Below are 15,029 nucleotides of genomic sequence, written 5' to 3' on the forward strand. Positions count from 1 at the left end.
CATGTTTTCCAACAGGAGGTAGAAACCCAGTCCCTGTCATCTCTCTCTAAAAGCCTGTGATAGAGAAGCTTCAGACTTGTATTAATGGTGCCCGAGGGCCTTGGAGCTTTGATTTTTATTTCCTTATTGTATGCAGTCATGGCCTAGAAAGAGAAATGTTAGGGTTCCCAGGACCAGGACAGAGGTGGTGGTGAAATCTCATGGGCGTCCGGAGAAGAAGGTCAGGCCCCTTGCTGACAGGCCTATCCGTGGGGCTACTGCTGCTCTTCAGCTGGGTGACCCTTGTCCAGTCAACCTCTCTCTCAGGTACAGCACTTACCCCTGTGGCCCACCTGCCTTTCCTGCTATGGGCTATTCCTGGGAACTGGAACTGATGGGGATGAATGGAAGGGCGCCTGCTCTTCCGGTAGGGGCTGATCTCTTTTACTCTCCAGTAGGGGTGGAGTGGGCTGTGGAAAGATCCCTCCTGCTTATTTCTAGCCCCCCAACCTCTCTCTTCAGCTCTGGTCCACCACCCTCACTTGTGCCAGACCACCCGGGATGTCAGTGGCCACCACTACCCTGGTTTCTTTTTTGCCCTCGTCTCTCTGATTCTCCAGAGGAAGCCTACTGCTGCCACCTGCAGGCTGCAGGGGGCTCCTGCTGCACCCAGGCTGAATTTGAGGCCCTGTACCAAGTCAACCTGTCCGCTCTTCCGCCCCCGCCCATCCTCAGGTGAGATCTCCAACCCCAGAGCCACTGGAACATCGACAGGGTGTTCCAGTATCTGGTGCTCTGTTCCTAAATTATGGGGTGGGAGGCTTGTAACTTACAGACTAGTAAAGGGACAGACCGCAACGGAAAATCATGTAGATCATGATTACAATTACAAAGGAGAAGTTCAGGGGGCTGTGCAAGCGGATAATGGGGAGCCATCCTGAATCTGCCCATGGGTGGCTCTAGGATGAGCTCCTAAATTCGTATGCAAATGTGTGTATGTAAGACTACATTTATTTGGTGATGGAGTCCCGAGCTTTCTCCGGACTCCCAGGGGTTCTGTACTGCCACAAAGCGCAGCAGCCAGAGCGCGGCCAGGGCCGGGATCCAGATACTCTTTTCTCTCCCGCAGGGGCCCAGGACAACTCCTAGTGCTGGGCCTCTACAGCCTACTGGTTCTGACCCTGATGACCGCAGACCTTGTGTACTTCTGCTGCGATCGGGGCCGGGGTCGGGGCTGGAGCCACCGCAGGCCTCCCTCTAGGTCCTCCGCCGCGAACTCCCTGCAGGTCTCCGCGGGGACAGCTTAGGCGCGCCAGGAGCTTGCCTGCACCTGCGATCCAGAGTCGAGTGCCCCGCCCCTGCCCGGGCGCTCTAACTCCTTAGCCCTGCCCCTCTCTGACTCCACCTCCGACGCAAGAGTGGGGCGGGGCAGCTCCCGGCAGCGTCGGGAGCCAGACGCGCCCCGCCCCAGAGACTGCGCCTGCGTGGGCACGGGACAACCTCTCCGCGATGACTGTGAGTGGTCCAGGGACCCCCGAGCCCCGGCCGGCCACCTCCGGGGTGCGTACCCAATCTCCGCGCCATTACCCCTTCGCACCCACCCTGACCATCTCCGGCCTCCTTCTCCCCATCCATGAGGCTCGTGCCCATCCCTCCTCTCCTCTTCCCTTAGCTCCAGGGCTCTGCCCCGAACCCCCTCCGACGTTTCCGCCCCCTTTCTCTCTACAGGCCAGCTCAGTGGAGCAGCTGCGGAAAGAGGGCAACGAGCTGTTCAAATGTGGAGACTACGAGGGCGCCCTGGGGGCCTACACTCAGGCCCTGGGTCTGGACGCGACGCCCCAGGACCAGGCCATTCTGCACCGGAACCGGGCCGCCTGCCACCTCAAGCTGGTGAGGGAGCCTGGCGCTCTTCCCCTCGCCTGCTGGGCCGGGTTCGCCCGTCTCAGCTGATGCTTGGGCCCCAGCTGGGAATTCAAGCTCCCAGGCCATCCCCCTTGCTAGATGTCTTTTGCACCTCAGTGTGAAGGGGGATCGGGTGACCTTGGACAGCGAGAGTACCCCTGCTGCCTGGTTAGTGCCCCGAAAGGGAGATGAGCATTCTTTCAGGCTCCTGTCTTTCTCTTACAGGAAGATTATGACAAAGCAGAAACAGAGGCATCCAAAGGTAGGGGAATGGTGGACCCTCGTGTGGAGCTGTAGGGCTTCTGTGGTGGGCAAGGACTCTGGGACCGCTGCACCATCACATTCTCCTCCTTTGGCCCCAGAGACACGTCTGCCTTCTTTCTTTCCCACTGCCTCGGGCCTTTCCTTTTCTGCAGCTACCCTCACCTTTTCTGAGGCTGAAGCACCGAGCCCCACATTCGTCCCCCTACCTTCTTCTGGCCTTTCCTGGAGATCTTTCCCTACTGCTCTTGCCTGGAAATGGTGGCCTCATGGGTGCTGACAGTGCTCCTGTTTGTGCTCAGCCATTGAAAAGGATGGTGGGGATGTCAAAGCACTCTACCGGCGGAGCCAAGCCCTAGAGAAGCTGGGCCGCCTGGACCAGGCTGTCCTTGACCTGCAAAGATGTGTGAGCTTGGAGCCCAAGAATAAAGTTTTCCAGGAGGCCTTGCGGAACATCGGGGGCCAGATTCAGGAGAAGGTATGTGAGTGACCCAGAGAGGTGGAAGCTTAACCGGTGGTGAAGGGATCTGGGCCAGGGGTGCAGACACAGTTCTCCAGACAAGAGATACTGATGGCAAGTGAACATACAGAATTCTGGTTAACCTTGCCTGTGGCCAGGGAAAAGCAAATTAAGATGACAGCGTGTTACTGTTGATTTGGAGGTCTGTTTGGCAGACATTTAAAAGTTTGTATACTTTTCGAGAAGGAGAGAGGCAGACACATCAGTGGTGAGGCTGGTACAGCTCTTTTGGAGAGTACTTTAGCATATCAAATTTGAAATGAGCGTATCTTTTGATCCCATATGTTTACTTCTTGCTGTTTCTCTCAGAGAAACCTTGCCCATGTGCACAAGTAGACATGTGTATGTTTATTTCAGCCTTTTTTGTAGAAAGAAAAGCTTGGAACTTGCCTAAATGCCCAGCCATAGAGGAATGGCTGAATAAATTGGGTAATGTCCTCACTACAGACTCTTATATAGTTACTGAGAATGGGTAGACACACACATATTGAAATGGAAAGCTCTGGGACACTTGTTGAATAAACAAAGCAAAATAGGCAGGGCATGCTGTCTCATGCCTGTAATCACAGTGCTTTGGGAGGCCAAGATGGGACGATCACTTGAGGCCAGGAGTTTGAGACCAGCCTGGGCAACATAGTGAGACCCTGTTGCTACCAAAACTTAAAAAGTTAGCTGGGTGTGTTGGCACACCCTTGTAGTCCCAGCTACTTGTGAGGCTGAGGCAGGAGAATCCTTTGAGCCCTGGATTTTGCAGTTACAGTGAGCTATCATCGTGTCACTGCACTCCAGCCTGGCTGACAGAGTGAGGCCCTGTCTCTTTCAAAAAAGAAAAGAAGAAAAATATATGGTAACACATATGGTATTATATCATTTATGTTAATGATCCCCTGCATAGCAAAATAATGCTATATTTTTTCTGTGGGTACACTTGGGTATGTAAATACAAAGGAAAATATTTAATTGATTTATTTATGTATTTATTTATTTTTTGAAACGGAGTCTTGCTGTGTTGCCCAGGCTGCAGTGCAGTGGTGTGATCTCAGCTCAGTGCAACCTCTGCCTCCCAGGTTCAAGCAATTCTTCTGCCTCAGCCCCCCAAGTAGCTGGGACTGGGACTACAGGGGTGTGCCACCACGCCCAGCTAAGTTTTTGTACTTTTAATAGAGACAGGGTTTCACTGTGTTGGCCAGGATGGTCTGGAGCCCCTGACCTCGTGATCTGCCCACCTCGGCCTCCCAAAGTGCTGGGATTACAGGTGTGAGCCACTGCGCCCAGCTGAAAATATTTTATTTTTAAAATTTTATTTTTATTTTTTGTTTATGTATTTTGAGATAGGGTTGTCACCCATGCTGGAGTACAACCTCTGCCTCCCAGGCTCAAGCGATCCTCCTACCTCAGCCTCCCAAGTAGCTGGGACAAATGTGTGTCATCACGCTCACCTAATTTTTATATTTTTGGTAGAGACAGGGTTTTACTGTGTTGCCCTGGTAGCTGGTCTTGAGCTCCTGGGCTCAAGGGATCTATCCACCTCAGCCTCCCAACTTGCTGGGATTACAGGTATGAGCCTTGGCACCGGGCCAGATATGCATTTTTTGTTTCTTTATTTTTTTAGGAAAATATTTTACTTTATTTATTTATTTTTTTAAGACTGAATCTCACTCTGTCGCCCAGGTTGGAGTGCAGTGGCGTGATCTCAGCTCACTGTAAGCTCCACCTCCTGGGTTCACGCCATTCTCCTGCCTCAGCCTCCAGAGTAACTGGGACTGCAGGCGCCTGCCACCATGCCCGGCTAATTCTTTTGTATTTTTAGTAGAGACGAGGTTTCACCATGTCAGCCAGGATGGTCTCAATCTCCTGACCTCATGATCCACCTGCCTTGGCCTCCCAAAGTGCTGGGATTACAGGCATGAGCCACCGTGCCGGGCCTAGGAAAATATTTTAAAAGATATACATCAAAATGGTAACATTGCAACCCCTGGGGAAAGGAATGGGATTGAGAGGACTTTCCAAAGGAGACTGCATCACCTGTTCATATTTTTTAATAAAGAGAAGTTGTATAAAATATATATGTTTTTAAATTAGGAGAAAAGAATCTAAAGACCATTATGAACTATAACCAAGCTCAAATTCACCAGATAATTTGATGTTAAAATGCTGACACAGTGGAAGCAGATAACATGATGGCAGACACCTCACTGAAATGTTGAAACTTGGGAAAGCAAATAGGTTTTCTCTCCCAGTGCCAACTCTGATTGGCAGTGGCTGCCCAGAATCCTATGTTGAGAAGAATTAGGAAGCAGATTGCCTGAGCTGAGCAGGGGAACATGCCATGACTGGTTAGTCATGGCTGCCATGGATGCGAGAGAGAAAGGCAGGTGGCCCACATGCTAGGCTCATGCCACCATCTATGCCCAGGACTCTGGGGGCTGGGGGTAGGCCTAGGATGATCTTGCCCATTCAGATTATTATTATTGAGACAGAGTCTCACCCTGTCACCCAGGCTAGAGAGCAGTGGCAGGATCTCTGCTCTCTGCAACCTCTGCCTCCCAGGTTCAAGTGATTCTCCTGCTTCAGCCTCCTGAGTAGCTGAGATTACAGGCGTCTGCCACCACACCCAGCTAATTTTTGTATTTTTAGTAGAGACGGGGTTTCACGATGTTGGCCAGGCTAGTCTCGAACTCCTGACCTCAGGTGATCCGCCTGCCTTGGCCTCCCAAAGTTTTGGGATTACAGGCGTGAGCCACTGTGCCTAGCTCAGATTGTTTTTAAAACAGTCCAAAGAGATTTCTGGAGCTAAAAGAAGTGTTAGCAACTACCTCACAATCTGCCAGCTCCCTGGCAGGAGTTATAAATGCTTAGTTCAGTGCCGTGGGCAGCCCATTCACACTGCCACAACGTAGATGGCACCACTGTGAGTGGGTTGCTTTGTAGCTGACAGGATGCCTCCCCTCCCGAAAGGCACTACAGCATGGGCACTTCCCCTGCTGCCCAAGCAGGAAATCGCTCAGAAAGAAAAACAACTGCGGGAAATTTAGGAGGCACTGCCAGGCATGTCTCTTCCTGCCCAGGGTAGCTAGGTGCTAGCCCTGAGCCTAGACATCTTCACTGTGCCTCCCAGAGTGAGGAGCTAGAGACAAATGAATAGGGAATATGATGTCTCTGGCCAAGAGCCATGATTTCTTCCATGCTTTGTTGGTTTGTCTAGGTGCGATACATGTCCTCGACGGATGCCAAAGTGGAACAGATGTTTCAAATACTGTTGGACCCAGAAGAGAAGGGCACTGAGAAAAAGCAAAAGGTATAGGCCCTGGGCTGAGTCAGTAAGTGAGCTCCCACAAGAGCCACCCATCCATAGTACCCTTCACCCATGTAGGCCCCAGAAGCCCCTGCTGCCCTGCTCTGCAGCTCCTCCAATTGTGCAGCTGGGCTCATGGGGCCTGGATGGGAGGTCTGAGGGTCTGGGGCTTTAGCGTGAGCCAAGGAGTTCACAGAGTACCTTGTTGACCAAGCCCTGTGCCAGGAGCTGGGTGTACGGAGGTAACTGAGGCACTGTCCCAGCCCCTCAGGCTGTGCTGGGGACTCATTTGCTCTAACCATCAATTCTGAGAGAAGGCTCTTCCTTCTACTTACACAGGAAGCTAAACTTCAAAGAGGTTATTTTTCGGCCGTGATCACTCAACTGTGAAGTGGAAGCAGTGAGGTCTGGGGCTTGGGGCCCCTGCTCACCAGTGCTGTGTCCTATGGCACGTGCAGTGTCAACATTCTAATGTACTTCCTTTGGCGTAGGCTTCTCAGAACCTGGTGGTGCTGGCCAGGGAGGATGCTGGAGCAGAGAAGATCTTCCGGAGCAATGGGGTTCAGCTCTTGCAACGTCTGCTGGACACGGGAGAGACTGACCTCATGCTGGCAGCTCTGCGTACGCTGGTTGGCATTTGCTCTGAGCATCAGTCACGGGTAGGTGGAGTGGAGAGGCTGGTTACTGCTTCAGTCCCTTTGTCTGTCTGTCCATCCATCCCTCCGTCCACCTATCTGCCCATCTGCCCATCCACCCATCTGCCCATCCATCCATCCATCCACTCTTCCACCCACCCTCTACCCCTTATCTTATTCTAAAAAGAACTTAGGCCAGTCATGGTGCCTCACACCTGTAATCCCAGCACTTTGGGAGGCTGAGGCAGGTGGATCACTTGAGGTCAGGAGTTCAAGACCAGCCTGGGGGACATGGAGAAACCCCATCTCCACTAAAAATAAAAATATTAGCCAGGCATGGTGGCGTGCATCTGTAATCCCAGCTATTCAGGAGGCTGAGGCATGAGAATTGCTTGAACTCAGGAGGTGGAGGTTGCAGTGAGCTGAGATCATGCCACTGCACTCCAGCCTGGGTGACAGAGCGAGACTATCTCAAAAAAAAAAACCAACCAAACAAGAAGAACTTAAGGCAGAGTACAAGGAGATACGTGTAACAAGAGAGAAAAAATAAAAATGGGGTGAAAAAGACCAACATAAATTAGGATGAAGTGGGGCTAGCAAGAGCAAAAACAGCCCTGGGGTACCCGAAGCACTTGCTTTGTTGGGGGCTTACAAGTGTGAGCCCCAGCTTTCCTGCAGCCAACTCCCAAAAACACATTGGTCACTGACTCCTTCAATGTCCGTATGGCACAAGCAAGCTCATTGCCCAGCAAAGGGCACTTGTCCTTGCTCTAAAGATCAAATTGTCATTTCCTCTGGAGCAGAGAGTCCTCATAGTGAGTGATGTGGTCAGTGATGTCACCACAGCATCTTTTTTTTTTTTTTTTTTTGAGACGGAGGCTCACTCTGTCGCCCAGGCTGGAGTGCAGTGGTACAATCTCGGCTCATTGCAAGCTCCGCCTTCTGGGTTCACGCCATTCTCCTGCCTCAGCCTCCCGAGTAGCTGGGACTACAGGCATCCGCCACCAAGTCCAGCTAATTTTTGTGTATTTTTAGTAGAGACGGGGTTTCACCGTGTTAGCCAGGATGGTTTTGATCTCCTGACCTTGTGATCCGCCTGTCTCGGCCTCCCAAAGTGTTGGGATTGCAGGTGTGAGTCACTGCGCCTGGCCACCACAGCATCTCTTTACCATTGAGACAGTGACCAGACACGTAGGGCTTGGCCCCAACATGATTCTCAGCACAGATGGTGGTGGCCCAGCATGGACAGTTCAGCAAGAACAGTCCTGCTCCTGGGCCAGTGTGGTGAAGTCCATGTCCCCCTCTTACCTGAGCTGGCTTGCCCCAGGGGAGAGGGAACCAAAGACTAGACCCTTGGTTGCTTTTAGGGGAGCCCACAATTCCTAGATAGGAGTGGAACTGTGAAATAGTCAATGAAATCTCTTTAGGCTGAGCTTGGGCTGCATTTTGGGTCTCACAAGGCTAAGATTGGTAAAAGCATATGCATTCTGTTCCCTCCTGCCTTCTGGTCCATCCCAGTTCACAGTCTTGGCCAAGGACACTCAGCTGCTAAGTGGAAGCAGTCAGGATCAGGGCTCAGTGGACCAAGCAGGTCTTCTAGGGTTCTCCAGCTTAGAAACGGGGTGGAGAGGTCTCATGGCCCCATTCTGTGCACATCCACATCCCCAGGGTGTGGAAAGAACCTCAGGGTTTAGATTGGGGAAGAACTAGGCCATTAAGCCTTGTGGTCAGGTAGCTTTGTCTAGATTTAGGTGTTTTTCTTGGGGAGACATGTGCTAAAGCAACTGCTCCCAGGGCCGCAGTATACTGTGTCTTCTCTGCCGCCAAGGAGAGGTAGTAGGGCATTGCTCTGGAATGTTTCCTTTAGGAAGTCTTTCTAACAAAATTATCCTGCCATTACCCTGGGTCATGCCATCTGTTCTGTCTTGTTTTCACCTGGAGCTGGGCCTTCCACCCAATTCTCTTCTTCTGGCCATATTCTCTAACTTATAGTTAGGGATATCTGTGGCTGTCCTTGACCAACTGGAAGCTTCTGTCCACCTCTCCTACCCCAGACAGTGGCAACCCTGAGCATACTGGGAACTCGGCGAGTAGTCTCCATCCTGGGTGTGGAAAACCAGGCTGTGTCCCTGGCTGCCTGCCACCTACTGCAGGTTATGTTTGATGCCCTCAAGGAAGGTGTCAAAAAAGGATTCCAAGGCAAAGAAGGCGCCATCATCGTGGGTGAGTGGAAGCAGGTCTGGGGTCTTTTGGACGTTACTGTCATGGAAGGGATGGGGCTGAGCCAGCCAGGCCAGTTTTTTGGGGACTAGACTTGGAGCTTCAGGTTGCTTGGAATACGGTTTGGTGACATTATTTTACACTAGATTCTCAGCAGCCAAGGGGTCTCAGGACAAAACTGGAGCTCAGTCTGGAGCCTGGGATGTGGATCCCCTCTTCCCTGTGTCTCCCTGGTTTGTTGAAGTTCAAGGGTCAAACAGGGCTGGGCTGCTGTGGAGCCCACTGATATCTTCTTGTTGCCAGATCCCGCCCGGGAGCTGAAGGTCCTCATCAGTAACCTCTTAGATCTGCTGACAGAGGTGGGGGTCTCTGGCCAAGGCCGAGACAATGCCCTGACCCTCCTGATTAAAGCAGTGCCCCGGAAGTCTCTCAAGGACCCCAACAACAGCCTCACCCTCTGGGTCATTGACCAAGGTAGGTGATATAGTTCACAAAAACTTGCTTGGGCAGCTGAAGTTTGTTTATCCTTAGGAGTAATAAGAAAAGTTGTGAGTGGGGCCAGGCATGGTGGATGATGCATTTTGGGAGGCAGGGGGTCACTTGAAGCCAGGAGTTTGAGATTAGCCTGGGCAACATAGCGAGACCCTGTCTCTATGAAAAATTTTAAAAATTAGCTGGGCATGGTGCTGTGCGCCTGCAGTCCTAGCTACTCCAGAGACTGAGGTGGGAGAATTACTTAACCCTGGGAGGTCAAGGCTTCAGTGAGCTATGATTGCACCACTGCAGTACAGTCTGGGCAACAGAGGGAGACCCTGTCTCAAAAAAAAAAAAAAAAAGAAAGAAAGAAAAGTTGTGATTATCTCCAGCCATGTGTCTGCACTGAAGTGCGTCCTTTGGCCCAGGAGGATGCTGGAACTGAGAAGATCTTCCAGAGCAATGGGATTCAGCTCTTGCAACACCTACTAGACACAGGAGCTACCCTTAGGGGGCTCAAAGTTAGACTCTTCTATCATATGTGTGTGCAGATACATGCACATTGAATGGGCCTGCAAGTGGGTTAGCAGAGAGGCTGGATTAGCTTTCTGTATCTTTTTTTGTTTTGAGATGGAGTCTCACTCTGTCGCCCAGGCTGGAGTACAGTGGCACGATCTCAGTTCACTGCAGCCTCCGTTTCCCAGGTTCAAGCAATTCTCCTGCCTGAGCCTCCCGAGTAGCTGGGATTACAGGCACGCATCAGTATGCCTGGCTAATTCTTGTATTTTTAGTAGAGATGGAATCTCACCATGTTGGCCAGGCTGGTCTCGAACTCCTGACCTCAAAAAATCCACCCACCTTGGTGTCCCAAAGTGTTGCGATTACAGTCATGAGCCGTTGCACCCAGCCCCTGTTTTTTTTTTTTTTTTTTTTAGTGAACACGTATTACTTACATACTCAGAGGAAAAAATAAAGGTAGATATATCAATTCATCTCTCTTTTCCCCTAAAAGATAAATAAGAGCTGGGTGTGGTGCTTTGTGCCTATAATCCCAGCACTTTGGAAGGCCGAGGCGGGCGGACCATGAGATCAGGAGTTTGAGACCAGCCTGGCCAACATGGTGAAACCCTATCTCTACTAAAAGATACAAAAAATTAGCCGGGCGTGGTGGCATGCACCTGTAATCCCAGCTACTCTGGAGGCTGAAGCAGGAGAATCGCTTGAACCCAGGAGGCGGAGGTTGCAGTGAACCGAGATCGCACCATTGCACTCTAGCCTGGGCAACAGGGCGAGACTGTCTCAAAAAAAAGAAAAAAAAAAAGATAAATAAGAAAAGCTCTGCAAAGGCCCTGCATGAGCAGGGCCTTTCACAATGATCCTATGAGGTGTGGATATTCCTTTCCCCTTAGTTTTACAGATGAGGAACCTCAAAGCTCCAGAGCATTTGGCCCCAGGGGAAGGGTTGGCATGCAGGCCTCACTTCTGAGGTCCTTTCCGATCTTATAGCTGCCTCCCTTAGGTAGCAGATCAGCTAAGCAGATTCTCTGGGCTGGCCTGGACGCAGTTGTCAGAACTCTGTAGCTTTCTTGTCTTGCTTTTCTCCGCATCTCCTAGGAAGCCTCTTCCTTTTACTTGTAGGGGTTGGAACTAGTGTTCTAATTTCTAAATGGGGTGTCTTTTCAGGTCTGAAAAAGATTTTGGAAGTTGGGGGCTCTCTACAGGACCCTCCTGGGGAGCTTGCAGTGACCGCGAACAGCCGCATGAGCGCCTCCATTCTCCTCAGCAAGCTCTTTGATGACCTCAAGTGTGATGCAGAGAGGGAGAATTTCCACCGACTCTGTGAAAACTACATCAAGTAAGGAAGTCTGTTTCACCTCCTCTTGCCAGGGATTCCAGCAAAAAAGTTCTGACTCCTTGAGCAGGGGCAGAAATGAAAGGTTTCCAGCATGAAGAGTAGTCTTAGGGAGGACTAGTTGGGGGCTGGACGAAGGGAAAGTGGCCCCAAGGCCCACTTCCTGCTCCAAAGTGGCCTCCCCAGGGAGGTTCTTTCTCAAATCAATGTTCCAGTAATGCAGCAAATGCCATCAAGCACGTACTGGGTTTACCAAGCACTTCCTACACATCTATTCCCACACAGGTGAAACATGACAGTCCTTATTATTTTTTTTGAGACGGAGTTTCACTCTTGTTGCCCAGGCTGGAGTGCAATGGCACGATCTCGGGTCACCGCAGCCTCCGCCTCCCAGGGTTCAAGCGATTCTCCTGTCTCAGCCTCCTGAGTAGCTGGGAGTACAGGCATGCGCCACCACACCCAGCTAATTTTGTAGTTTTAGTAGAGACGGGGTTTCTCCATGTTGGTCAGGCTGGTCTCCAATTCCTGACCTTAGGTGATCTGCCTGCCTTGGCCTCCCAAAGTGCTGGGGATTTTTTTTTTTTTTTTGAGATGGAGTTTTGCTCTTGTTGCCCAGGCTGGAATGCAATGGTATGATCTTGGCTCATTGCAACCTCCACCCTCCCAGGTTCAAGCAATTCTCCTGCCTCAGCTTCCCAAGTAGCTGGGATTATAGGTGCTCACCACCACGCCCGGCTAATTTTTGTATTTTTAGTAGAGATGGGGTTTCACCATGTTGGCCAGGCTGGTCTCGAACTCTGACCTCACACCTGAGGTGATCTGCCTGCCTTGGTCTCCTAAAGTGCCGGGATTACAAGCGTGAGCCACTACGCCTGGGCAACAGTCCTTATTCTTAAACGAGATTATAGGCTGGGTGGGGTGGCTCACACCTGTAATCCCAGCACTTTGGGAGGTGGAGGCAGGTGGATCACCTGAGGTCAGGAGTTCGAGACCAACCTGGCCAACATGGTGAAACCCCATCTGTACTAAAAATAAAAAAAATTAGCCAGGCGTGGTGGTGGATGCCTGTAATCCTAGCTACTTGGGAGGCTGAAGCAGGAGAATCGCTTGAACCCAGGAGGTGGAGGTTGCAGTGAGCCAAGATCACACCATTGCACGCCAGCCTTGGGGACAGAGTGAGACTCTGTCTCAAAAAAAAAAAAAAAAATCAAAGGAACTTACAGCTGTTGGGGAGAAAACTGATGATAAATTATGAAATAAGCAGAATCATTTCAGAGCTTAAGTCCAGGAAGGACATCAATGGTGATGTGGGAGTAACCTGTGTTAGATACTATGTCAGGGAAGGCTCGAGTGAAAGTGTCAATGAAGAAAATCAGCCACTATTGTCTAGGTGGAAACGTCCTAGTCCTCCCATTGGCAACTTTCCTGCTGTTTCTGCCCAAGTAGTGCAGGTGCCTGGCCAGTGGAGGGGAAGGGAGGAAAGAAGAGTCCCTTTATGTTGGCCTTGGTGTGACAGCTGTCACCCTGTGCCCCTCAGGAGCTGGTTTGAGGGCCAAGGGCTGGCCGGGAAGCTACGGGCCATCCAGACGGTGTCCTGCCTCCTGCAGGGCCCGTGTGACGCTGGCAACCGGGCCTTGGAGCTGAGCGGTGTCATGGAGAGTGTGATTGCTCTGTGTGCCTCTGAGCAGGAGGAGGAGCAGCTGGTGGCCGTGGAGGCTCTGATCCACGCAGCCGGCAAGGCTAAGCGGGCCTCATTCATCACTGCCAATGGTGTCTCACTGCTGAAGGACCTATATAAGCGCAGTGAGAAGGACAGCATCCGCATCCGGGCGCTGGTGGTGAGACGGTGGGCCTGGGTGGGTGGGCAGGCAGCCAGGCAGGGGTCCTGGTCCAGCTGGTATTGCAGGGTGCGGTCCCAGCACACTCTAGATGAAAATAAGCAATATTGTAATTCTGAAAAAATTAGCCAGACTTGGTAGTGCATGCCTGTAGGTCCAGCTACATGGGAGGTTGAGACAGGAGGACTTGAGCTCAGGAGGTTGAGGCTGTAGTGAGCCACCCATGTCACTGCACTTCTGCCTGGGCAACAGAGCAAGACCCTCTCTAAAATGAATGAATCAATGAATGAATGAATGAGATTCTGGGCCTTGTTGTGGCCAGAGATGTGGGCATGGCTCCTCCCACCACAGGGCTTAAGGCTGGGCCTACAGGGGTCATGCAGCGTTCCCGGGAGCTGGTGGTTTGGGGGTTTGGGGACTACCTGGCCCTCCATGAGCCTGTTGTGGCTGTGCACCGTGTGGAAGCTGGTCTTCCTCCGTGGGGCACTCAGTCCTGGATTTCTCCATCCCATAAGGATTTTGGCTGTGGCTGAAGCACCTGTCCTCTCCCCACACGCCTCTCCACTCCACCTGCAGAGGGCTTCTTTGTGCGACGTGGAAGGAAACAGAGCCATTCTCAGTGTGGCCTGGGAAGGGGTTGGGCCCATGACGGTCCAGTGGCCAGCACGTCAGTGTCTGCAGATGCTATGTCATGCGGCCACCCACTAGCTGATTTTGCTGCCACATGCTCTAGGTGGTGGTCTGGAGGGAGAGGGTGCTGATTTGTGTAGCCTCCAGCGGGCCATGGCAGAGTGCCAGGGAGGGAGTCCAAGCCAGGTGTGGAGGAGCTCAGCTCCTGCCTCCTTCCCCAGAGGCCAACTGGTCTTGCCCTCTTCCTCCAGGGACTCTGTAAGCTTGGTTCGGCTGGAGGGACTGACTTCAGCATGAAGCAGTTTGCTGAAGGCTCCACTCTCAAACTGGCTAAGCAGTGTCGAAAGTGAGTCGTCTGGTCTTGCTGTGGTCCCCCACCTGTGGGATAGATCTTAAGACACGAGGGTCTGGGTGGGAGTTGAGGCCTCCTCCCTGTCCTGCTCTCTGGCTCAGGCAGGGGCTGCAGTCTGGATCCTGGTACATGAACTGCTTCTATACATTGAGGGGATGCCCAAACCCTTGGTTTTTCCCCCTTGCCCTTGGTGTGCTCCTCCCTACCCCCAATCCTGAGGGTTGCCCACTATCCTGCATGTCCCCAGGTGGCTGTGCAATGACCAGATCGATGCAGGCACTCGGCGCTGGGCAGTGGAGGGCCTGGCTTACCTGACCTTTGATGCTGACGTGAAGGAAGAGTTTGTGGAGGATGCGGCTGCTCTGAAGGCTCTGTTCCAGCTCAGCAGGGTAGCTCTGTGGTTCCTGCTGTCAGCCTGGGGACACTGTCTACGATTAGAGCTTATCAGGCTTTCTTGGCAGGGCTTGGCCAATGGGGTCTTTTGACCCCAGAGAGGAGGGCTGGTGACTGAGTGGCTTCTCTGTGTAGTGTGGGCACGTTGGCCAGCACCAGTGGTGTTAGCAAGGACGTTCTTCTTGGAGGAGCTGGGGAGGTCAAGTTTGTAAGCTCCCAAAATCTGGGGCCTGGGGAGCTTCCTGAATTCATCCTGTACCCAAGGGTCCCAGCTGAGGGTGGAACTGGGAGCCTGGGCCTGGATAGCATTTATCTGAGTGCTGCTCTGTCCCGGGATGCCCATGTGAATGCCTCTCTGTCCTGGCAGTCTGAGGAGAGGTCAGTGCTCTTTGCGGTGGCCTCGGCACTGGTGAACTGCACCAACAGCTACGACTATGAGGAGCCTGACCCCAAGATGGTGGAGCTCGCCAAGTATGCCAAGCAGCACGTGCCCGAGCAGCACCCCAAGGTGAGGGGCCGCCAGAGGGGCTGGAGGGTTCCCCACCATGGGGACCAGCTAACCCAGGGTATCCACAGCAGAACAACCTCTTTTTTTTTTTTTTTTTTTTTTGAGACAGAGTCTTGCTCTGTCGCCCAGGCTGGAGTGCAGTGGCGCAATCTTGGCTCACTGCAACCTCC

The 15,029-nt window shown here is 52.2% G+C and overlaps 1 protein-coding gene across 2 annotated transcripts in view; it reads left to right on the forward strand.

Annotated features, from left to right (window-relative positions):
- Nucleotides 1-501: 501 nt before the first annotated feature.
- UNC45A (unc-45 myosin chaperone A) overlaps nucleotides 502-15,029 on the forward strand; it is a 20,305-nt gene continuing 5,777 nt past the window's right edge. Inside the window, exons 1-14 of one of the 2 annotated variants that reach the window (XM_026448701.2) lie at nucleotides 502-714; nucleotides 1,109-1,539; nucleotides 1,708-1,869; nucleotides 2,107-2,143; nucleotides 2,445-2,620; nucleotides 5,868-5,960; nucleotides 6,449-6,616; nucleotides 8,647-8,815; nucleotides 9,116-9,286; nucleotides 10,970-11,141; nucleotides 12,676-12,976; nucleotides 13,858-13,952; nucleotides 14,206-14,347; nucleotides 14,719-14,859. In XM_026448701.2, the coding sequence (XP_026304486.1) occupies nucleotides 1,489-1,539; nucleotides 1,708-1,869; nucleotides 2,107-2,143; nucleotides 2,445-2,620; nucleotides 5,868-5,960; nucleotides 6,449-6,616; nucleotides 8,647-8,815; nucleotides 9,116-9,286; nucleotides 10,970-11,141; nucleotides 12,676-12,976; nucleotides 13,858-13,952; nucleotides 14,206-14,347; nucleotides 14,719-14,859 (1,878 nt within the window). In that variant the 5' untranslated portion in view covers nucleotides 502-714; nucleotides 1,109-1,488. The remainder of the gene's footprint in view (nucleotides 715-1,108; nucleotides 1,540-1,707; nucleotides 1,870-2,106; nucleotides 2,144-2,444; nucleotides 2,621-5,867; nucleotides 5,961-6,448; nucleotides 6,617-8,646; nucleotides 8,816-9,115; nucleotides 9,287-10,969; nucleotides 11,142-12,675; nucleotides 12,977-13,857; nucleotides 13,953-14,205; nucleotides 14,348-14,718; nucleotides 14,860-15,029) is intronic. The other variant, XM_023195357.2, reaches the window with a different exon arrangement.

This window comes from Piliocolobus tephrosceles, chromosome 6 (genome assembly GCF_002776525.5).
Source record: "Piliocolobus tephrosceles isolate RC106 chromosome 6, ASM277652v3, whole genome shotgun sequence".
Lineage (NCBI taxonomy): Eukaryota > Metazoa > Chordata > Mammalia > Primates > Cercopithecidae > Piliocolobus > Piliocolobus tephrosceles.